This window comes from Falco rusticolus, chromosome 9 (assembly GCF_015220075.1).
Source record: "Falco rusticolus isolate bFalRus1 chromosome 9, bFalRus1.pri, whole genome shotgun sequence".
Classification (NCBI taxonomy): Eukaryota; Metazoa; Chordata; class Aves; order Falconiformes; family Falconidae; genus Falco; species Falco rusticolus.
The window spans coordinates 18,078,540-18,102,798 of NC_051195.1; the positions used below are offsets into that span (position 1 = coordinate 18,078,540).

The 24,259-nt window shown below is 38.0% G+C and overlaps 2 protein-coding genes across 3 annotated transcripts in view; one reads left to right on the plus strand and one right to left on the minus strand.

The window, feature by feature from the left end:
- CTNNA3 (catenin alpha 3) overlaps positions 1-24,259 on the minus strand; it is a 507,496-nt gene that overhangs the window by 257,216 nt on the left and 226,021 nt on the right. The window lies entirely within an intron of this gene.
- Positions 2,836-24,259, plus strand: part of LRRTM3 (leucine rich repeat transmembrane neuronal 3) — an 86,601-nt gene continuing 65,177 nt past the window's right edge. Inside the window, exons 1-2 of one of the 2 annotated variants that reach the window (XM_037399923.1) lie at positions 2,836-3,350; positions 3,673-5,204. In XM_037399923.1, the coding sequence (XP_037255820.1) occupies positions 3,347-3,350; positions 3,673-5,204 (1,536 nt within the window). In that variant the 5' untranslated portion in view covers positions 2,836-3,346. Of the gene's footprint in view, positions 3,351-3,604; positions 5,205-24,259 lie in introns of those variants that run through there. The other variant, XM_037399922.1, reaches the window with a different exon arrangement.

Genomic DNA, 24,259 nt, shown 5'->3' on the forward strand with positions numbered 1-24,259 from the left:
ACTGCCAGGAGAGGAGTCAGGGCTGCCTAGCATGGCACAGAGAGATGAACTTAAAATGCCCTGTGACTATAGCAAGTATCCTGTAGAATTAATACACACAAACTCACACAGAGTACAAGTTACATTCACACCAAGCCTTCAACAAACTCCTAGGTTTTAGGCACTCCGGAGTCATGGTATTAGTTCCAATGAAAAATAGCTTAACCATAAAAGAAGCTAGCCAGTTTGGCCTTGAGTTCTTTTTTCCTGGTTACATGAGTTAAATGGTAATGCAATGGGATTGCACAGGTACATAAGGTGTGGCTGATACCTTTTGTAAGTGGTTTAACCCTTGCATTGTATCTTCTAATTTAAAACACAGCCTTAACTTAATTCTCTATTTTCCTTAGTTTATAATATGGCCAGACTGGTCTGAAATTTTGTATGAAATGTTTCATACTGGGAGAGCTTTATATCCATAATTTGAAAAGAACCCATTCAGCTGTATGAAGATACAGAAATGTAATTTTAAAAAACTGTTTATCAGACACTGGCACTTTTCCTGTTTGTGTAATTCAAAAAGGATCTCAGTAAAGAAGATTGAATTTGGCAATCCATTAACATAGATTTGATGCTCTCTCTGTTCATCTCTTGATGTCTCACCCCTTTCAGAAGAATGAAAATAACTCATGGTAAAAGAGTGTCTGTTCCCTCTTATTTGCCCAGTATATTGGCAATTATTAAAACCCTGGAAAAGCTGCTGAAGCTCTGCTGACTCATGGTGGCAGGGAAGTTACTTGTCAACTCCACAATGAAGATGGAGGAGGGAGAAGACAAAAGAGGAAAAGCCAGAGGATAAGGAAAGTTTGGGGAGAAGGCTCAGACTGAGCTGGTATCCTAAGTATCACCAAGTCTTCAGGAGAAAGAAGTTGGCTGTTACCTAAAGCTTTAAATGCTGTGTTTGAACCAGGTGAAGATTCAGACCTAATTTCATGCCATCTAAGTTCAGGATCCTAACTGAGCCATTTCAATGAAGAGTTTACTTGTCACAGGCATCCTCTACTGTCAACAGAGGAAGAGCACCAGTTCCAAGGTGCAAATGGGCTTAACGATGGTCTGAATTGTCTTCTGAAGCTGCCAAGCCTGCTCCATCAAGTACAGAGAGACCTCAAAGCAGTGATGGAAAATCTATAACAGGCACACCAGGACTGGCACATGACACTCCCATCAGCAGAACAGCTCCCCAGACTATCACAGATCCCAGTGCAGTCTGCAGTTTGTCACTGACTCTTCAACCTTACAGATCAGATTTAAGAGCCAGAAACAAGCTGTAATAGAGAATGGGAGATGGTGGCAGTGACAGAGATTAATGGAGGAATTAACCCTTCCCCCCCCCCCCCCCCCCCCGAAAATCTGACCCAAAGGGGAGAATTTCCACAGGATGTGCTTTGATGCAGGTATCTATTTCTGACTCCTGACATGAAAGATGTTCATAGTTGTTAGCCAGGGGTGACTGTGCTCCTAATTTAGGGACTATAGATAGGTGTGTTAATACTAGTGGGATTACTCTAAGCCTGAAGTCATTCACAGACTAAGTACTGGCAATGCTGGCATTTTAATGCATGGAAAATTTCAGGTTTCACCTCATTTTAAGTTCTTCTATGCTCACAGCAGTGAATAATAAGGGAAAAGTCAAAGCACATTATTCCAAGGGGTAAGGATTCTGCCTTAGAAAGGAAGAGCAGTTCTCAGAGCCGCCTGGTTGCATTTGAGGGACTATATCCTATATTCTCTATAGAATAGTCCTCTTTTAATGGGCAGCACACTTCTCTTCAAGCTCTAGCCTATTCTTGCATGACAAAGAGCCATGGTTTTACACTTCCCCGTCATCATCTCTGATCACACATCTTTTGGTGAAAGAAGGCTGCCAGTGTGGTGCATTTGCTGTAACAGCACCTTACCTTTTCTCTGCCCAGATAAGAGGATGTGCCCTTCTCTACAGGATGCAGGAAAGAAGGGAAGAATAAGGAAAGAGAAGATGGCTCTTTATCTGACGTATAAGGACTGCCCAGGGTCACACATCTAAAAAACCCCTGCATATTACACCTTCACAAAAAATCCTGCCCATGTCATAAGTTACAGTAAAAATAATTCAGCTGATTACGGTACTACACCAAGCTGCTTAGTGCCTATATTGTCAGGGTTACGGAAGCCCGTGTTTGAAGCGTTAGTGTTGTGGAACGAAGTGACAGCAAATTGGGAAATAAATGAGCACAATACTCTCTTCTAACCTCCTGGCACTCTGCCTTTTAACAGAGAAGAAAAAAAGCAAAAAGGCAAAATGTCAGCTCCAAAACATTTTTCATGTTGTAAAATACAGTGTCCCCACTGAAACGCTTGATGAGAGACACACTGAGGGGGCTGATACTTCGCTTAAAAATAGTGAGTTATTGCAAAAAGATCATGTGAATACATCTAACGCAGTAAGAAAAAAAGCAAAACACCCTTCGGACCAAAAATTTGTATCTATGTCCTACAAATGTCATGTAAGCCCTTCAGACAAAAGTCTCAGCAGTGCATGCTGAGCTATTAAGTTCAAGGATGCAGAACAGCTTTCACAAACAGCAAAAGAGACTAAGAGGCTTTGGCTATTTCATCACACCTCACTAGTTTACATCGAAGCTGACCATTCAGCTTCTATTAGTCGCTCAGAACAATCACTCTTTTTCCCAGCAGAGCTTACTCATTTGCAAGATAAAGGAAGACATTTCTGCACATGCCCATAATATTCTTCACCACTGGGGGCAGCTTTACATAAGACTGCATTCCCCGAAACCAAAGCAACAGTCGGACGGACGGAGCTTTCAGAATGACAGTGTGCAGAAGTGAGCAGAGCTTGTTCATTGTACGGGCTTATTCTACCTTCTATGCTACAAAGCAGCTTCCTAGCCGGATCGGGTACTAAGTAAGGGAACTGCTGTGCTATGGAATACAGATGTGTGAATTCAGATAGCTAAACTGTGCTTGGAGGAATCTAACATGCTTTCCTATAAAGCGAAATTTTAAAAGCCAGGTTCCTAACTAGAAAGATGCAAAAACGTAATATCCATGAAGATCCTATTACCTAGGAAGAATTTGACATTTTGCTGTGAATGCTGTGTCGGGATTGATTTATTCTTGGAGTGTTCTGCATGGCTGGCAAAGAATAATGTTCCAAAATCGGTCCATCTCCCAAGGGGTCCAATTTTTCTTCCTGGGTGTCAGCGAGCCCTGACTCACTACAGTGCAGCTGACAGGGGCTGCCATGCTTGTGGCACACTAAGCAAAAAACAAAAGACCTAAGGACGACCTTTGAACAACACAAAGGATGGGTATGTTTTTCATGTTATTTTTTTTATGTATAGTTCATAGCCACTGCATAGCCTGTGCTTTAATTACTCCATAGACTTACCTTGATGTGATTTGTCATTACAGTTAAATTGCTTAGGGATTACACCTTTTACCCAACTGTCTTTCATTATTTATATAAAGGTATTCTTTAAAAAAAAAATCTGAGTAAAGAAAACAATGTGAAAAGTAGTTGAGTCGAGCTAGGGATTTTAAAATGATTGTTGAAATAAAAGATTTTAGCATGATTGAAAGAAATGACTGATGTGTGGGGGGATAACTTTTCTAAGTTGTTTTTATTTCCAGGTTTCAATGTAATTAGGCTACTGAGCGGATCAGCTGTAGCTCTGGTAATAGCCCCTACTGTATTACTGACAATGCTTTCTTCTGCTGAACGAGGATGCCCTAAGGGCTGTAGGTGTGAAGGCAAAATGGTATATTGTGAATCTCAGAAATTGCAGGAGATTCCCTCAAGTATATCTGCTGGTTGTTTAGGTTTGTCCCTTCGATATAACAGCCTCCAAAAACTAAAATACAATCAATTTAAAGGTCTTAATCAACTCACCTGGCTCTATTTAGACCATAACCACATCAGCAATATTGACGAAAATGCTTTCAGTGGAATACGCAGACTAAAAGAGTTGATCTTGAGTTCCAACAGAATCTCCTATTTTCTTAATAATACCTTCAGACCTGTGACAAATCTTCGGAATTTGGATCTGTCATACAATCAGCTGCAGTCTCTGGGATCTGAACAGTTCAGGGGCTTAAGGAAGCTGCTCAGTTTACATTTGCGGTCCAATTCCCTAAGAACCATCCCTGTTCGAATATTTCAAGATTGTAGGAACCTTGAACTGTTGGACCTGGGTTATAATCGCATCCGAAGTTTAGCAAGGAATGTCTTTGCAGGCATGATCAGACTGAAAGAGCTTCATCTGGAGCACAATCAATTTTCTAAGCTCAACCTGGCACTTTTCCCAAGGCTAGTCAGCCTTCAGAACCTTTATTTACAGTGGAATAAAATCAGTGTGATAGGACAAACTATGTCCTGGACCTGGAGCTCGTTACAAAGACTTGATTTATCTGGCAATGAAATAGAAGCTTTCAGTGGACCTAGTGTTTTTCAGTGTGTGCCCAATTTACAGCGCCTCAACCTGGATTCAAACAAGCTCACATTTATTGGTCAAGAAATTTTGGATTCTTGGATATCCCTCAATGACATCAGCCTTGCCGGGAATATATGGGAATGCAGCAGAAACATTTGCTCTCTGGTAAACTGGCTTAAAAGTTTTAAAGGGCTGAGAGAAAATACAATTATTTGTGCCAGCCCCAAAGAGCTGCAAGGGGTGAATGTTATTGATGCAGTGAAAAACTACAGCATCTGTGGCAAAAGTACCACGGAAAGGTTTGAATTAGCACGAGCTCTCCCAAAGCCAACATTTAAACCAAAACTCACCAGGCCTAAACATGACAGCAAGCCCCCTCTGCCCCCAACTATTGGAGCGACTGAATCGAGCTCTGAACCTGAGCACGACACAGAACACATCTCCTTCCATAAAATCATAGCAGGCAGCGTGGCCCTTTTCTTGTCTGTGCTTGTGATCCTGCTGGTAATCTATGTGTCATGGAAGCGTTACCCAGCCAGTATGAAGCAGCTGCAGCAGCGCTCTCTCATGCGAAGGCACAGGAAAAAGAAAAGACAGTCACTGAAGCAAATGACTCCAAGCACACAGGAATTTTATGTAGATTACAAACCTACCAACACTGAAACCAGTGAGATGCTGCTGAATGGAACAGGACCCTGCACGTATAACAAATCAGGCTCCAGGGAATGTGAGGTATGAACCATTGTGATAAAAGAGCTTTTAAAAGCTGGGAAATAGTGGTGCTTTATTGAACTCTAGGGACTATAAAGGGAACGTTTTTCTCACTTTTCTGGCACAGCTCTTCCATGTCTCTTTTTTGTACATTCATAATACTGGTCATTTTACTCTCATACATAATCAACTCATTGAAATTTAAATACCGTAATCAATGTGAAGCCTGAGCTCTGGTTTAATACAATACCTATTGTACAAACCCTCTACTGATTTCATTAAAGTCTTTCTTGTTTTTAAATAGAAAACTTCTTTCATAAGTAATCCACTGCACCTGCAGCGACTGTACCTCTGTTTAGGGAGAAAAATAACAACAATGAAAAAAAACCCAAAAAACAAAAAACAACTCAGTTGTCCCCCCCAGCCCACCCACCTCCCCTCCAGTCTAAACCCAGCCCTTGCCCTAAAACTCGTTTTTTGAACCAAAACCAAACCAAAGACCCAAGGTACTGTAGCATCATGTAATTCTGAGTTGTTTGAGGAAAGAGATGGTGCAGCACCAGCACTGAAAGAATGCCTGATTTCTGCCCAACACAAGATATAGTAAAAAGCCAGTGGGGAGTTAAAGCACTGTCTTTGGATGTGAGGTATCACACCAAAAGCAAAGCAGAGGGAAACCTAGGCCTAATAAAAAAATAAAAATAAAAAGGTACAATGGGATTTACTGTACTGCATTATAATACAGTGTTTCCAGGGCTGAAAACTATTAATTGAAACCTGTTTATGTGACTTCATACAAAAGGTGCCAGTGTTTTTCCCTTACATCCAGTTGCCTTTCAGAAAGTAGTCAAAAGGCATTCATTAAATGAAGAGCAGAAATTCCTTATTGATGCAATTAGAGGAACTCAAATGTGCAGCAGCAAAAGCAAGACCACTTCCTGCACACATTTGTTTCAACGCTCATTAGAAATTCTCTTTTCAAGACTGTCAAAGACATTAATGTAGCTGAGGAAACCATTAAATCTGTCATTTTCTTCTATTGCTTCTTATTTGCTGGGCTGGGCTTGTTAGGGTTTTTGATGTGTTTTGCACACTGTCCCTCTAATGACCAAATAAAGCTTCATTACTTACAAAGCCAGACAGTGTACATTTCAGAAAGACTGCAACTACAAAGAGCTTTCAGAGAAAATTGGTTACTCACAGATCTGAGAAGAGTGCATCCAAAAGTCCTTAAAGAAATCAGTGACAAATTATTTTTCTCTCTTAGCAAAACCCTAACAACATTACAAGAATTCACAGAATGCACAATTTTTAATGTGCAGTCATTCATCAGTGGTTCTGGACAAGACACAGATTTGTAACCTGGTTACTCCCTGCCCTCTGACCCAAAGTCACGTATTTTTGTCGGTTGCAGAAGAATATAATACCCCCCATATTTCCAAAGAAATCATACCCCCTATTTTGATTATCAGGAAGGGATGGGGGGTGGGGTGGTTCATTCTTGAATTTATACAGTAGAACCTATATAGAAGTAAGGCAGTAATTTTATTACCTCTATTTTGTAACTTGATTTGGCTTAGTAAACTGCACGTCTTCAATCACTTGGGAGGGAATGTTTCTACAAAGCAGTTTCACTGCAGCAGATTAGAAAAAGCAAAACCTTAGCAGAATGTTCTGAATTTTCACTGGAAAAAACCTAACCCGAGCCAATCACCTTGAAATATGCTAGATACAATGAAAGCAAATGAGAAAGCACCTCTTAAAAAGAACTAATACACTTGAAGGGGTTTGGGGTTGTTTTGTTTTTTTCATATAATGAAACCATTCTCATTTTTCAAGGACTGTAGTAAGGAAATACCCCAGAGCAGAAGCTTGAGACTATACTGAACCCTGCAATACTGAGATCCCGTTTTACTGAGTACAAAGAGGATCCCACACAATTAATAATGCAAGTGCTTGAGACACTTCAGCAGCACTGAGCAGATTGTGATTTTTTTAACCTGAGTTGTACCTTGAAAGTTACTATTAAAAAGTCGATACACGTTGAATTACCTAGCTATTATAAGATTTGGTTTTCTATCAGATGGTCTTGGTTATCTCTTTGCTAAAGGATTAGAGTTTGCTGTAAACTTTGTGTTAAAAAACATCTCTGTACTTCTACAGGCTTTAATCTCTGCAGTGGTGACAGCTATGCACAGACCAAACAAGAAAGATCTGGCCTAAAACATACATACATTCATGTACATATACAAAAAAATATACAAAAATAAAAGAAAATTTCACTATTTAAAGTGCTAACTGGAATCAGAAAATAATTTCATACTATTAATTCAGCATTTTTGCTATTTGAAAATACATCTAAATACATCAATACATCTAAAACTTCTTAATGGACTGTAATTGTGAATGAGTTGTATATAACTGAGTTTGACTGTATATGTATATGTCCCTTTATCTTTCTTTAATGCTTTGTTCTCACCATAATGATACTTAGAAAGAACCAATCCATAACCTCCTAAAGAAAACAATACCTGTAAAATTGTCACTAGCTTCCTTTGAAAAATATTTCATTATCATTTCAATAAGGCCAGCATGTCATTAATCATACATGGGTAACAAAAATAATAATGAAAATCCAGCATATGTCTATTCGAGCACAGACACGCTCAGATCAACTAATTAATTTATTGCCTAAAAAAAACAGAGATTCACTTTTCATTTTAATTGCTGCTATAGTCATTGATAATGAAACCACTGTCTGATTACACAAAAAAGATGCCCAGTTTAACTCTTTGAACTTTCTTTCACAGCCTGAGGCCTGTGAGCTGAGTTGTTAAATCCCACTCTAGTGGCTATGGCTTAGAAAACATTTTAAACCAGCTTCATAGCATGTTAAAGCACATTACAAAACCCATGCTTTTCTCTGTGCAAATACTATGTGAACTACACTAAACTTAGTCACACCACTGTCAAATTAAACACTACAAGTGACTTGTTTTGGGTGGCTAGACCACCAGAGTCACAAATTCTAATAAATCTTGTAGGAAACAACCTGGTCTTAGCTGAGCAGCTTTCAGTCCCTGTGAAAGGCTGCCCCTTTCCTGAATACAAATGAAGTGTTAAAACCTCAGAGATTCCAGAGAAGACATTTCTCCTTTGCTCCTCTCCAGTTTGGGTCGTGGACGTCTAGAATTCTGATGCCACTTTGTCTTGTGTTCTGGATATTTTGGTGCCAGTCTCCCACCAAACTATTAAAACCTTGCTGGGGTGATGCCCAGGAATCCTCAGAGGACGCACAACAGCTGCGATAGCTCTTAAAAAAAACCCCAAGCTTTCACACAAGCATTTTAGACATCAACTTAAAAAAGAAGATGTGATTGAGTGCCTCTAATGACCTGCCTATCCCTTAAGGGATCAGATGCTGCCTAGGTATTCCAAGTTTAGGAAAGCAATAATTTATTTTGAAGGTGTCTGGGGTTTGTTTTGTTGTGGTTTGGTTTGGGGGTGTGTGTGGAGGTGTTGTTTTGGGTTTTTTAAATCAACTCCTATTCCTTTTCCTGAGTCGTATATGGTGTTCTGGGGCTAACACTTGAAAACCAGTGCTTTTCAAGCCACAAAGTGCAGTACTCTTCCATGCCCATTTTCATCTTCATCAGTTTTGCAGTCTACATTTATTTAAACAATGTTGAGACAAATGTTCAGTAGAATCACCAAACAGGGCTGTTTCATTTTTTTGTAGCACCCCAAAAATCAGTCAGGACTTCCTCTGCTAGACACTGTACAAACACCTTCCAACAATCTCTTACATCAAATGTTTTCAAGGGATGTTGAGAAGACAGACAGAATATGGCAAATAAACATGGCAGATTTGAGGTAGTTTGCTTGAGATCACACACCAGTTCAGTCCTGGGAATACTATCCAGTTTCCTCACACCAAGACATCCTCCTAGTCAGTGGACTACTTGGCCTCCCAACTAAACAGCCTAGATCCTAGAATATTCAAGAGGTATTTCAGAGTAATAAAGCACACAGAATGCACATCTTTGGAAAAAGGAAATAACTAATGTACTAAGCAAATTCAAGAAGACTGGTAATGTTCATTCACTGTGTTGAGATTACCTCCAGCAATTGCAGAGGAAGAGAATAATAATGAGAACAAGTGGCTTGAGTATAATGAATGCAAGCTTCTCTACTGGCTGGTAGGTTTCCATTACTCATTATTTGCACTTACACAGTCATCACAGCTTAAGGTTTGGCAATGCTTCTATTATTATTATTATTGAACCTTAATATAAAATGCATTTGAAAAATTAACGTAAATGCACAATATTATTGCAAACACATTTGGAAGTTTTCAGTTTGCTGCAAGCTACTGGCCTTTGCTGTCAGCCACTCAACTCTAGATCTATAGTCGCTTAGATGAATTTCTATGGAACAATAGTGACATCCAGCGGGTAGTTAGCTTAATCACAGGTATCCATTGTCTATCTCAACACACACACAGATGTGTTTTCCTTTTTACATTGCATTCTTTTCTATCACATGGTAGTAGCATCAAATCCTTCCAGCATACAAGTATTCAACTGTATCTGTGTCTAGGAGTCATAACCTGAATGTGGTGAATAAATGGCGAAAATAAGAGTAGATGAATGCTAACAAGAAATGGTCTACCCAATGTGTAAGTCAGTACTGCAGTAAAAGGCAAGAAGCATCTAATAAGCAAGCAAGGACAGGAGCTGTAACAACCTTTGTGGCCACTCATTTAGAACTTACTACGTATAAAACACCACTAAGTGACTTTAAGATACTATAAAATAAACTCAAACAACTCATTCAACTTTCCTAACAGCAGAGGTAAAGTAAAAATAAAAATTTTGAGTTTATTTTTACAATAATGAGAGAAATGTATTATTAGACATCAAAAGGAAGGGAATTCACCACCTGGGAACAAGTTTAAGTAGCAGCTTCATCTTGAAAACACAGTGTACGAAAGAGACAATAAGCAAACAATGAAAGACCAAATTAACAAGCAATAAATAAAACCAAAGAATGGGAAACTCACCAGCAGCATTAATATGCAGCGTATTTGCTTGGGCAGTTTTGCAGCAACTGCTTTAGGCCTCAGAGTAACTCTATGCCAATGTTACTGGCATTTGAATTTTAAACCATAGTGAATGACATAAACCAATGCAATCAGGATTATAGCTCTGTTGATAACAGACAGATTTCATTTCAGTTAAGAAGATGCACAAGAACTCATTTCATCCCATATTGAATGAAATACAGTTGTATTTCTAAATTGTATGTACTTAGGTGTGTTTGGAGGTCACCTATCAGTCCATGATATGTAGCCTTGAATTTTACTCCTAGCTAGGCTTTCTAGAATAGGTGTTATCACACTGGTACAGTGTAGGATTTTAACGTGATTCTCAGGGTTACATCCAAACTATTTCTTGGCATAATATTTATGGAATGCAGTAAAGCACAAAAGAATTAAAAAGTGACTGAGTTAAATAGCTATGAACAGATCATCAAGGGCATCATAAAGTAATAAAAAGCAGTTTATTCAAAACACTCTGGGATGGCTAGCTCTTAGTTGATGGCTGCTACTTTACCTACCAAAGAAACTGCAAATTTCATTTAGAATGAGCAAAACCATCATAAAAGTCTTAATAAGAAAAGACTTGCAAGTAGTAGGCAGTATATTTTACTTGACCAAGCCATCACAGGAATCACATCACCCTATAATTCTTGTCTTGCTCATATTGTTAAGGTCATGATAGCTCAACATAAGCATTCTAATGTAAGAATGAGTATTGTTTACTGAGAAGGGACAACAGGGCAGTTAATCGCTCTTTATTAACTTTTTCTTTCTAAACAGCTTAATGAAACTTACTGAGCTTATTGCAGGAAATACTTTATATTCATGTGAAAAATCATAAGTTTTAGATTCTTCATTACCAAAATCAACTAAACTCTTATACAAAAAAGAGTATTTCATTCTTTACTTACAGTTTCTGTTTCTCACAAACTCTTTCACTTGCCAAGAAACAGAATGACTCCAGATGTAATCTTAGAAAAAGAGTTCTCCAAAAGGCCCTCACATGTGTCTTCTTACCAATTCAAAACATTCCCTTCCTGTGTTCCTGTGTGACTAATATATTGACCACGTGTCACAGCTTCCACTCTTGACTGAATGTTAAATTTCTATTACTTTAACACTAGCAGTAGCATTGAGATCACGTAGGACTTCGTAATTACAGTTCAACCTTGCAAATTCTCAAAGTGTTTTGTGGCAGCCAGACTCTATTAATACATCATAAGGACATAAGAAAATAAAACATCCTAACTACTCATCTACTTACACTCCAAACAAGGACATAAATGCATTACAAGGTTTATTGCTTCACTACACCACTGAGAAAATCATCTGCCCAGTTCTGTGTGCAATTTCTTCCCTTCTTCAAACTAACAAACATTTAACTAGCTAGGTCTCTCAGGAACATAACTGCTTAATGCTGAAAGAAAAAAAAAAAAAGCCTAAACATGTTGATATTTGCAGCAGCCTGCAGAAGCTGTCATCATGAACTCAGCCTTTATTAGTTCTTCCAACTTGAAATCCAGCAGTACCTGCTATACTTGTCATGTATTATACCTGCGCCATATCCCATAGTGTCATGTACTAACTATATGAAAACTTTGCATTTTTATGGGCACTTCTGTTTATGTGCATAATTATACTGAGGGATGGAAAACAGAAAAGATTCAGGAAAAGGACTGCGTATGGCTTACAATACTAGTAAAAAGTTAGAGAGGATCACTCAGTTTTTCCAGAAGTTAAACAACCATTTTTAAAAGAGATAAAATCACATTCTAAAGCAAAACTGGAATGTTAAATAAATTTTCATGCATTTCCTAAAAGTATTTTAAACATCTATATTTTTAAAATTGCTACTATATGGTTATAGCCATCTTTAAATATCAAACAAAAAACTTCTCTAGCTTTTATTTCACACCTAACAATGAGAGGGAGTAAATACCTTCTTAAAATGGAAGACACCTCTTTCTGAAGCTGTTGGACTGAGCTGATATGGGAATAATCAAAATATATTTCAGCTTACTATTTCATTGCTTGTTGTATGATTATTTTGAACGCCTGTAGGAATGATATGATACTGCTGACTGGTAACATGCACATTACTCTAGCTCAGTGCATTCTCCTGGCATTTATTTTGCACTTCAGGACAAAACATGTCTGTGTTGATGGGTCTTATGTGTACCTTTTAGTCAGGAACACCTTGCTGAATGTATGAATACTAGTTCTTTAACTAGTGTCTGTAATAATTGGTGCTGTAGAACTCCCAGTTCTGCTTTAAATCAACCACAAATATTTTCCACTTCCTTAAAGGCTGCAAACCTCACAAATCAACTTCAAAATAATGTAATGAGATTACGACCACCTTCCTGGCTGAGCTGTAACTCGGGGGAGAAAATGCACCCAAAACATTCAAAGGTACAAAACAAGATCTCCAATGAAAGCTGGGCATCATAATTGCCTTTGTAATTCTTCTGTTCATTGCCCTCAAGATTAAAAGTAGCTGTAGGTGAAGGAAATGTGAAGATTGAACATGTGTTTTGCTAGACTGTAGATAATAAGCAATAATAATACATTAGTCATACAGTCTCAGAGCCACTGAAAATACAACCATCATAAACTGATTCCTTATTCCCAAATACAGACTTTATAATGTATGTTCTAGCATTCATACTCTTTCTTGTTTGTTTTACTTTTTTAAAACAAACAAACCAAAACAAAACCAACAACAACAAACCACATTATGCTGAAGCATCTATTTGGCTTGTGCTAAGTTGTGCAAAAGCCACAGATGATAAAAGAATAAAAAAGGGAATACAGTTTACAAAATGTAAAGAACGCTTTAGACTTCATCTTAATTGGTGTTTTGTTACTAATTTTTCAGTTTCTTATTGATTATCCTGTGAGGTTTTTTTAAACAGACTATGTGAAAGATTTTCAAAGCTGCAAATGGGAATTTAAACACCCAGATCCTACCCATGTCTTGCAATAGTTGAGCACTTAACCTTTGTGACAAAACATTCTCTTTTCTCCCCTTCTCCCCAGAATTTGAAATTTGAACAAGACTATTGGTAAGGTCTAAAAAGTGCTCTGACCAGCTTCATGAAGCTGGTCTAAAAGAACCACCTTACTGGAGACTTTCGCAAGTTTTCTTGCAAGTGAAAGGAAGCAGTTGTTCTCTGTGATGTGCAGATGGTGATGGATGTATCTCATTACATCCATTAGATTGGGTGGGATGCATATTAAAAAAGGGTATGTACTGGGAAATTGCCTTCTGACCTACTACAAAAGGGACTGTCACTAATTCCTGGCACACAGTTAAAATGAACTGACCTCTGAATAATAATTACATATGGTTCAGTTTGAAAACACCTACAGATTTTTTTTAACCAGATGAGTTTAACGGTTTTTTAACCAGATGAGTTTAGTCCCCATGCCCCTTACTAACAGCAATCATAGGAATCTTACACAAAAATACTTAGCCAAAGTTTGAGAAAAGGATCATCTTTTCCTTTTCAAAAAAAGAATAACATAAGATAATCATTCCAGCACATCAGAGTTTTGTTAGCAGTGCACTATTACTCGTAATAGAACAGTTTCATATCACAGCATTACCCTTCCAGCCATCTGTAATATGAGTCATATCCTCAGAACAGCACAGGCTTTATTCTACATTGCTTCATAACAGCCAGCTTCTCCTGAAACACACTGCACAATCCAAAAACATATGCATTGCATATAATAGCAATTACCAATTCAGAAATTAACTTCATGTGATATTACACCTGCGGTTCAGAGTGTAATATATTTACTATCCACCTTCCAACAAAGGACCACAACAGAGAGGGATGGAAACCCTTCAGTGGGAACTTTCCCTGAGGCTAATTGTACATATCACAAAGTCTCTGTACTTTTGGGACTAAATGTTTAGTTTTCCGGGCTTTCATTCATCCTTAACATGAGTTTCCAGGTTACACTACTGATACAAAATGTGGGCCTGCAGCAAAAACTAGCTCAGAAGCTCCAATTACTAGCCAGTAACTTGTACTTCATTAAAAAACAGATTTACTTAAAACACACATGATGCTGGACAGCATATTCCTATTCATCCCTAGTGACGTTGGCAACACAAAAATAGTTTTTCATTTTTCTTAGTGAGTCACAATCACAGACAATACTAGGGGGGAAATTTCTAACATTCTAAATCGGAATCTTGTACATTGAATCTTTGTATCTTCCCCAATTTGCATAAGTGGCTTCCTATTTTTAAAATATGTATGTCAAAAATAAACTATTTGCGACAGAGGAAACAACTTTGTGGAAGCACTTGGCATGTAGCTGCCAGTCACCATGTTCTTTTCTCTGAGAGTCTGAACTTACATGCAGTGTTTATTTTACAGCTTAAGGAATCCTACAGTACACAGCTACGGTGTCTCAACATTCTCTTATTTTTTTATTAATTTTTGCATAAGTTTCTTAGGACAAACCTTGAAATATTTTTGAAGTAAGAAGTTACTGCCTATCAGGCTGAGCAGAAGGCAATAACATTGTAGGGGAAAAAGTACTGTGCATGGTATACAGTTGCCCTTAGTTTGCATGTAGTGAAGTCCAGCAGTATTCACGGAGGTTTATTATTATGAAAGCTTAATAAAGCACAGTAACTTAAACAATTATGCACAATTCCTTACTGTACCAAAGGATACAGGTTTGCCTGTAGCCATAACATATAATGGTAAGTTCTGATGTGTAAGAGTACCTGTGGCAGTATAAAATAATTTGAAATCATAACATAATAGATTGCATTCTCAAATATGAAAACATGCTGTATTTGGACTTTAACAGCATCATAAATTAAAACACCTATATATCAGTAATAATAATAAAATGCATTTTTCCAGAGCCACAGAACTATTGATTCACATGCTTTGGCTTCATGTATAAACTGACATGGCAAGTTCTAAATTTAACAAAGCCAATTTCTTTTAAAGCCTCATCACACTAATTACAGCCATCAAGTGTGTAAAATACATTTTGTAAGCTAAGAACAGAGGACTTCAATTAAATGTAAATCCTTATTCAGCACTCTAAGCTGTTAATGGCTCAAACTCATTAATGAGATGATTAAAAGAAAATGCTCCTACATACAGACTCCGTAGCGAGAATTTATTACAAGTACTCAGTATTTCCACCTAGTTCATATACTTAAGAAAATGTCCCATATTTATGTCAACATTCCAATACCAACAGAGAAAAATACCAAAATAATCTTGTTTGTTGTGAATGTGCTTGTGTACATATTTGGGGCTTGACAGTCATTTCCAAGAGCAATGACCTTCTTCCCCAACCTAGACGACCTCCAGAATAACCAGTAGGGCACGCTAGCCAGCTGTGATCTGCTCTTGATTCAAAATTTAAGACATCTTTCATGTAGAGCTTGCTATAGCTGTTTGATAGCTTTTTTGTGCAGTCCCAGAAGCTCATTTGAAAATTATTCCATATTCCCAATCTTTCCTCAGCCATCCAACAGCATGGCTATCCAAAACTGATAACAAAGTTCACCTGGCAGGTAGCGAAATTCTGCCTTAGAATCAAAATAAAAGAGTCTGTCTTTTAAGCTGTATGTGTGACAAGGTCTTAAGTAGGGGAAACTGTCAGAATGGTATTTTAGGCTAACTGTCCAGCATTTTAAGTTATCAAATAAGTTATATGAACACTAATGGTGAACACTAATGGCATGCCTGTATATGTTTCTGTAATGATTTTGGATAGATCCTCTATTTGAATTAGTTCAGGAGCGCAGTGGAAAAAGGTTTATAGAACTGTGGGTGAACTACTACAGTGGGATATGGGGAGACATGAGAGACAGAAGAATACATCCCTGTTCTCACAGACTTGCAAATTTCCTTTCTATTTAGCAACATCAGGACTTATGAAATTTCATCCTTGTTGTAGGATTTTCTGTATGTGCTTATAACCTTGAGAAAGGTTATTAAGGGGATTTCCCAGTTGCAGGACTCCCCTGGATCAGGCCATAGAAAGGAAAAGCATCATTATTTTGATTTCTCTCTTCCACTCTAGTCTATTTCCTCCAGTCTGGGCTCCTCTTTCTTTTGATTATCTATTTCCCAGAAAAAAAAAAAAAAAGGAAAAAAAAAACCAAAAGACAATCCAAGGATTCTTACTTGAAGAATACAAGGACTTACACTTGCGTATAGGTGTATAGGTGTACCAGACACCCTTGTATTTCCATCAAGTCTACCAGATTCTGCCCCTGCAAAGCCTTGTTTACAAGCAAACTGAGCTCCAACAGAAAGCAAACTTTCAGCAATAAAGAAATGTTAGCGACATTTTCACAACATTTTTAAATTACTTCACACAGTAGAGAAGACTCATTGATCAAAGAACAAGTAAAATGAGATACAGTGAAATGATTCATGCTCAAATCCTAAGAAAAAAAAATAAAGCAGTTTTGAATATTTGTACTTTCTGCAGGAACCCTAGCCTATCAATTTTAAGTGAAAATTAACATAGTGTCAAAAAATTGTTATGCATGAGAAAATAAAAGTTATCTCAAATTATGGGCCTTGCTGTAACATTATGCTGAATAGTTACAAAGAATTAATTTTTTTTGTATCAGTACTTTATTGGGACACCATATGGATATGACAGACAGGACATGCCCCTGCACTGCACAAGGAAGCAGATTTGCCCAAGGTTAATTCCACAGTAGCTTAGTTATTAATTAATCTCTCCCAAATTCATTTTTAAAATGTATTTTAAAAGGCTTTTGCAAATAGAAGTCCTCTGTTTATCGATAGGATAGTTTTTAAGGAGGACAGCTATGCTGCAGTATATAGACATTTCTTCAGCTGATCTGGTTAATTAAAATGCACGGTTATAACAAGCTGCTCTTAGAACTGCAGCTGAACAACCCATGATCCTTTTTTCTCAGTACCACAGAACACTTTGCGTCTATTTAATAGGCCTGTTTCAGGATTTAATCAAAGATTTCCAATCTACACTCTGGAACAAGGAGTCTTTCCCTTTTTAAAATGTTTCAAATGAAACACCCATTTTCATAGAGATCCCTTCCGAATACCTGTAGCCTGTGCCCCTTACCTGCACCTTCATTCAATTTAATGCTTGTTTCATACAATTTAATACTTCCTTTTCCACTTTTTTGCACCCAAAAAAAAGAAAAAACAAACAACACTATCACATGTTCCTTCCAGCATAAAGCTGTAAGTCCAATTTTGTCAAATTAATTCAGAACAATGTGTTAACAGCTTTGAAGGGGAGGGTAACTGGGAAAACTGCAAAAGCTGATAGAAAACCTATGCCAGGCAGTAGATGGAGCAGGACTGAAAGTGGAAATCCACTTGCTGTGTAGTACTTGCTAACACACTGCAGTGGTGCTGCATGCTAATGTAAGTAAGAGAAAGAAGGAGATTTGCAAAGGAGTATTAACTTTAAAAATGAATAGGCATTAAACTGTTTGGAAAAAGCCTGGAATAAAAGAATGCCTCAAAGACAACCACTCAAAACTAGTGAACACTTGAAAACACAGCCCCTCCATATTTCTGTTCATACATTGTAAAAATCACTATGATAATCAAAAGGCTCATTTAGTCAATAATGGTAAAACGTGGATACCTGAAAACTAAACCTCTTCAGTTCGATTTAAGTTTGGACTGTATCTGACTCAGTACCTTCACATGTTGGTCATTCACCCAGCACTAACGTGGATCATTTGTGACTGCTCTAAAATAATCCTGTTTAAGTCGATCTCTAGTCAAATACCTTGACTGGGTTGGCCTATACGTTTTCTCCAAGCAGTACTGGAAGTCTCCAGTAAGCTGATAAACTTCTGTATGTTTCAGAGAAACATTATATATTAGATCTGCATTCTGCTTTCCATTCAGCTGCCCAATGAGCCTACCAAAAATGACTGAAAAGCAGCTGTTCTCTAAGCAATGAGTTGCTTTCTGACAGGTGAATTCAGGTAGACCTCCATGGTGCAGCCTGCAAAAAAAAGCCCCTTCCTGGCAAAACCAGGGAAGTCTGATCACCTTTGCAAACACCTTTACATTTTTTTTATGCCACTGAAGCAACAACATAGATCAGTGAAGAATCACTGCACATCCCTCTTCCACTGGTTTCATTCTATTGAAGAGTTTGTTTAATGGACAAAACAGTGCACTTTACAGAGTATTCAACAGTAGCAGCAGCTTTCTCAAGTTAACTGTCAGCTCAGGTGTGCTAATTTTTAGCAAGTGCTGTTTTGCTTGACAGTAGTAACACTGACTGTAAGAAGAACAATATATAACAGCAATAGCTTTATGCTTTCCTATTCTATTAACGTTCCAGAAATCAAAGCTTGCAGACCCTGTGGGAAAGAAACCATTGACCATTAACCTTCACTTTAAGCTTTTGTAATTTTAGGAGTTTAATTTCAGGCTTTCGGGCTTTCAGGCTTCAGGCTGCAGCGTTGAGACAAGTAAAATACAGCAAAGAAGCAAATGCATTGCACGAGTTAAAAAAAGCTCTTTTCCTGAGGTCCCTGGTCATCTCCCCCAGCCCTAATGCAAAATTTGTTTCAAGGTATTTAACAGATTTTCCTACTTGAAGTAAATGTGACAGAGTTTTGATTTCAAACAGACGAAGGAGAGAGATTTTCAAATCTTCACTAAGAATCCTGTGAAATTTCCACTAACTGCACCACAGATGCTATCTGCTTTATTACAAAGAAATGCCTCCTGCTTTGACAGTGGCCAGCTCAGTAGGTCCCCAGACCTCCCCAAGAACTCATGTTGAATAGGCAACACCTGAATACCTTTCAAACCCTGAATTTCTTGTCAGAGGCCCATATCAGTCAGGGCTGGAGTGATGGCTAGGACAGCATACTCATCTTTCCCTTTGTGCCATCCATATGAATCCAGCAGAAAACTCTACTGCTATTACAAAGCAGGAAATCACCCTTGTACCCTCAGTTCCCTCTTTTTCTTCAACTCTGATTGGTCCAATGGAACTCAAAGCAAGAGTTTTCCAAAGGATAAGTATCCCACAAAAATCAAAGAGCTTCTCAAGAATGCACTGGCACAAGGACTTTGTGAGTATGGTTACCATAAAGCCACAAAGGTGTTTCAGAAAGTTTAACCTGCATAACTAATCAATACATCAAAGCATTCCAAAGGGTTAGCTGAATATTACAGAAGACTGTCATATGCACCAGTCTGTAAATCAGTGGTATGAAAGTAGGACAGCGGTATCATGCTGACAAGAGGCCTTAGCATTTAACAGTCTCCTCACTAAATAAGCATGACTTGTGATGGCTGCAACAAATCCACTCTTCTCAGCATCAGCTTTTCAGCAGAGCCATTGAGAGGGGGAAGGAGACAGGGAAAAGCAGCCTAACATGCCACCTTCCCTTCTCAACACAACACACAGCAACTTCTGCACAGCGAGAGGACCAGCCTGGAGAAGCTGAAACATTAGGCTACTGTTGCTGAGGAATAGAACCAGAAGCTATGAATGGCCTACACTTCATAGACCTTCACAGACTTGTGTGACACTAACAAGACATGCAACTTTATTCCTGTTGAAATTACAGTCCCTTATTAAAGTTACAGAAACATTTGGTTTAAGATTTAAAAATCTGTACAGTGAAAAGATGAATTCATCATCAACAGCCCTTTTTGCTTTCTGTTTTTCAAAGGCTTGATTAAATAATATTTATTAATATTAATGAATATAGTTAAATAATATTCATTAAATATTATTAACAAATAAGAAATATCCTATTAAATACAAAAGCTATAGGAGAGGGCAAGCAGGTCAATCTGTTCAGTGGAAAGGAAGGTGGCACCACTGATTCTTCATGTCTTCTAGAAATCAGAGTCACGGGATTCAGGTCATCTTGACCTGTAGGTGAAAACCAGCTGATAATACCCTTTATGTCAAGTCCCAGATCTTCCTCAGGGAGAAGAATCTAGAGCCACAACACACTGTAAAAAGGGTTGGGGTTTTGTTTCTGAGTTTTACAGGCAGATGGCTTTCAGTAATGGATTCTGAAAATCTTTTATATCACTGCCTTTTTTGTGCTTAATGCTCCAGGTGGGAAGGCCTGGCAACTGGTGCAGGCAATGTTCTGCCATGCTGCAGCATGCCGCTGCAGAGGAGGCAGGCTACTGCCCAACCAGCCTACAAATCCTCCCAAACCAAAGGAGGCTGCAAAACACCAGATTATGTTCACTTTTCCAAGTCCCTCAGTGAGCCAGCTATCTGTTGTTCCCTGCTAACCTTCATATTTGGTTATGGTTTGGGAATTTAGTAGATACGGACATAAAGACTTCTTCTAAATTATACCCTCAACATGAGGACTACATCTCATTTTGTTTCTTTGCTTGGTGTATGCAGAAATAAAACTCATCAATCCAGCAAGTATTTTTTTTACTTGGTGTTTTACTATCAAATATAAAAAACCCCACTTAATTTTCCAGGAATTTCAAACTGAAAATAAACAGCTCATCAAGTCAGGTATCTATTAGTTAATAAATTAAAGATTATAACATTCCTCCCCAACTGCTTCACAACAGAATTAATTAGTTGTAATTAGAAATAAATGTCACTCCCTAAAGTAATCTCAACAACAAATATACTGAAGCATCTTTCATTAGAGAGTCTTGGAACACTTTACAAGATAGTATTAATGACATTTATACAGAAAAGACACATGATCTGGTTTCCTTACAGGCTATGGCAACACTGGGAGCAGATGGTCCGCGCCCCACCACCAGTCCCCAGCTCTGACCATGAGATCCGTGTGACTGCCTATCCCACACAACTCAGGGCAACTTTGTTTACAAGCCAGAGTGGATTCCCATTTTATGCATTAAAACTGGGATTCAAATAAATGCTGTACGTTATCAGTACTTGGGAAAAAGGCTACTCCTCACTGCATTTTAAGAACTTTTTGAAACAGTGACCTTTTTGTGAGATGGGTGGGAAGAACACCCATCTCACAAAAAGGTGATGGGAGCCTCACAAACATCAGAGCAGCTTCATAGGTTTTTCCAAAAGGCAGGTATGCTGCAACACTCAGATGTGCCAAACAGCTTTAAATGTGCCAGGGGGTCTGGATCTCCTAAACTGTGCAGCTATTAGCTGTAGTTCAGGAAACCCTGATGAAAATTGCCTTCACCCCAACATACATGGTAAAAAATACAACTTCCTCTTAGCTACTGCCTTGCCCCTACTTCAGCAGCATCGCCACTCTCATTTTTGCTTGCCAGATTAACATAATTTCATTTTATACAGTGAATATTATATATTATACCCTCTATATCAGGGGTCCTCAAACTTTTTAACCAGGGGGCCGGCACGCGGATGCAGCAGCAGGCAGCCATCTGCGGCTGCTTGGTTTCCCCCCCAACCCCTGGCGGGGGGGTCTGTAAATACCAGGGGCTGGACTGAGGACCTTGGGGGGCTGTATCTGGCCTGCAGGCTGTAGTTTGAGGACCCCTGCTCTATATCCTTACTGCATTTTTAAAAGTTTATTAATTATTACAATTTTATTGTTTTTTCTTACTCACAAAGCAAGTGGAAATTGAGTAGGAAACATGAGTCAGATGTAGTGAGACCAAAGGACTACGCAGCAGCAGGGGAGCAACCCCAGACACTACCATCTGAATTTAGAAAGGTACAGAATTTGTTAAATTAAGATATAACCTTAATCCCATAATAGCACACTTCCAGAAGTGTTGCTTGAAGATCTATAGCCTGTCAAACTGTAAAATAAAACTACTCAGAGTTTATAATCACCACAAAAAACATGTTGTGGTTTGGCAGGCTTCCCCCCTACATTGACAAATATAAAACAGATGATGGTGGCCTACAGAACTTAAGGGAAACATAATGCTTGACAGCAGAACAACACTGCATGGGAAATTATTGTATATCTTCCAATAAAATACACTAAAACTCTCACAATATCCATTCTAGCAATTATGACCACCATAATAAATCCAGAGTTTCAGGGGTTCAGTTTTAAAAGACTCATTCCACTTTGTGAATTATGGATATTCTTTCTAAAGTGGTTCATGATCCAATTGCTTAGAGATTGTACAGTCAGATTATTGTAATATTATTACTGGGAATGTCTATCCAGATGAATACTTTCTATAAATTGAGAAAATTACTATAATCAGATTTTGTATTTATCATCTAGTAATGTGGTATTAATATTTTTTTTATTAACAGCAGAAGTAATAACTTTGTATTTATAGTGCCAGGCAAAATTCAGTTTCATTGTGAATCTCTATGTATTGATTTCTACCATCTGTCCCACCCAACATGACTTTGCAAGAGCATGCTGATTTTGGTTATCATTTCCAAAAGATCCAAGTTTACTGTTAAAAAACAACCCGTTTTGATCCTAGTATTTACATCAGTACCGCCAAGTGGCATTGAAACACATCTGTCTGTGAGAAACTGATTAAATCCAGCTTAAATAAAGATAAGCAGTGATCTATCCTGGCAACAACCACAAGTCATTATTAGGTTTCATCCCTAATACATAGAGAAACAAAAGATGTGTCAAGAAAACAGACAACTTGAAATAAATAGTCCTTTTTTAATTTTAAGAAATATTATAATGAAGTGAAACAGACTGAGCACAGGAAGCCAGGCTTGCTGATGCAGAAAGAACAGGGGATTATCCAGAAGGAACCAGACTACACCAAGGCTACTACAACATGCTACCCCACCCTCTATAGCAGTAGCAGCTCAGGGGAGCTCTCCTACATGCCTGAATGGGGTCCAGCTACAAACTGCCAAATGCTGCTCTTCCCCATCCCTCCCTATAAAACACAATGGCAGGTGAGAAAGGCATATAAATTGTGTTTTACAAGTTGAAAATTCTGATCCAGCTTTCACTGACCACATTAGCATTACAAAGGAATTGGAATACTAATGAGATTATTATGGCTCTAGAGAAATTCAGAATCAAACTGAACCAAATAATCAACATGAAAATTCCACTGTGTTTAAAAAGCTCAGTTCATGATGATACATGACACAATCATCTACCTTAAATTCAGGGACACATTTGCAAAAGCACAGACAATTGCAATACTTCATAAATTAAAGGAATTTTTACACAGGCCATTTAACTATATGTGCTTTCTCCTGAGCTAAGGATATCACAATCACACTAGGAAATGTCATACTAGACCCACCTAGCAGGTTTCTAACTGTGAGTAACCTGTGTCTAACAGGTAGAAACACATATTTATAAAAAAAACCAAAACAGAAAAGACAGTCTACAATAGTTAGAGAAAAACATGCTACTGTCTTAGCCCTTAATATATTATTCCCTCAGGCATGTGGATCACATATCATACTTTCAATTTTAAATAACATACTTGTAAGTATTCTCATTATACATTTAGAAATGAAATCTTTTTATACAGAAATTCTACTGAAATCTTAACATCACTGAGTTCTGGCAGCAAGTTCTGTAGATGAATTATGGACTGTGAACAAAAAGATTTTAATAGGCCATTTTAAAATCAATTCCCTATCCCTTGAATCAAATGCTCCTAAACATTTTGCTCAGCAAGCTCCAAATCATTACTGTTTCAACTATTCTTCCTTGATAATGCATAATTAGAACTGAACATAGACTCAAGAGAAAAGGTGAAATATTTAGAGGCATTTATTAATTTTCAGTGTATTTTCTAGTATATCACATATATGCCTGTTTATGTCCTTGCTGTACTCTGAACAAGACTTTCAAACACAGTGTCCAGAAGAACACCACATGCTTCCCCCCCCCCCCCCTTGCTAACACTGCTTAAATACTAACAGCAGGCACTTATAGTTCAAACTACTACTGCTGCTCACAGGCATTACTTTACATTTGTCAACTAATTTTTCTTGGTATGGTAGTGCTTATTCATTTAGGTCTGCTGAATTCTAGAAA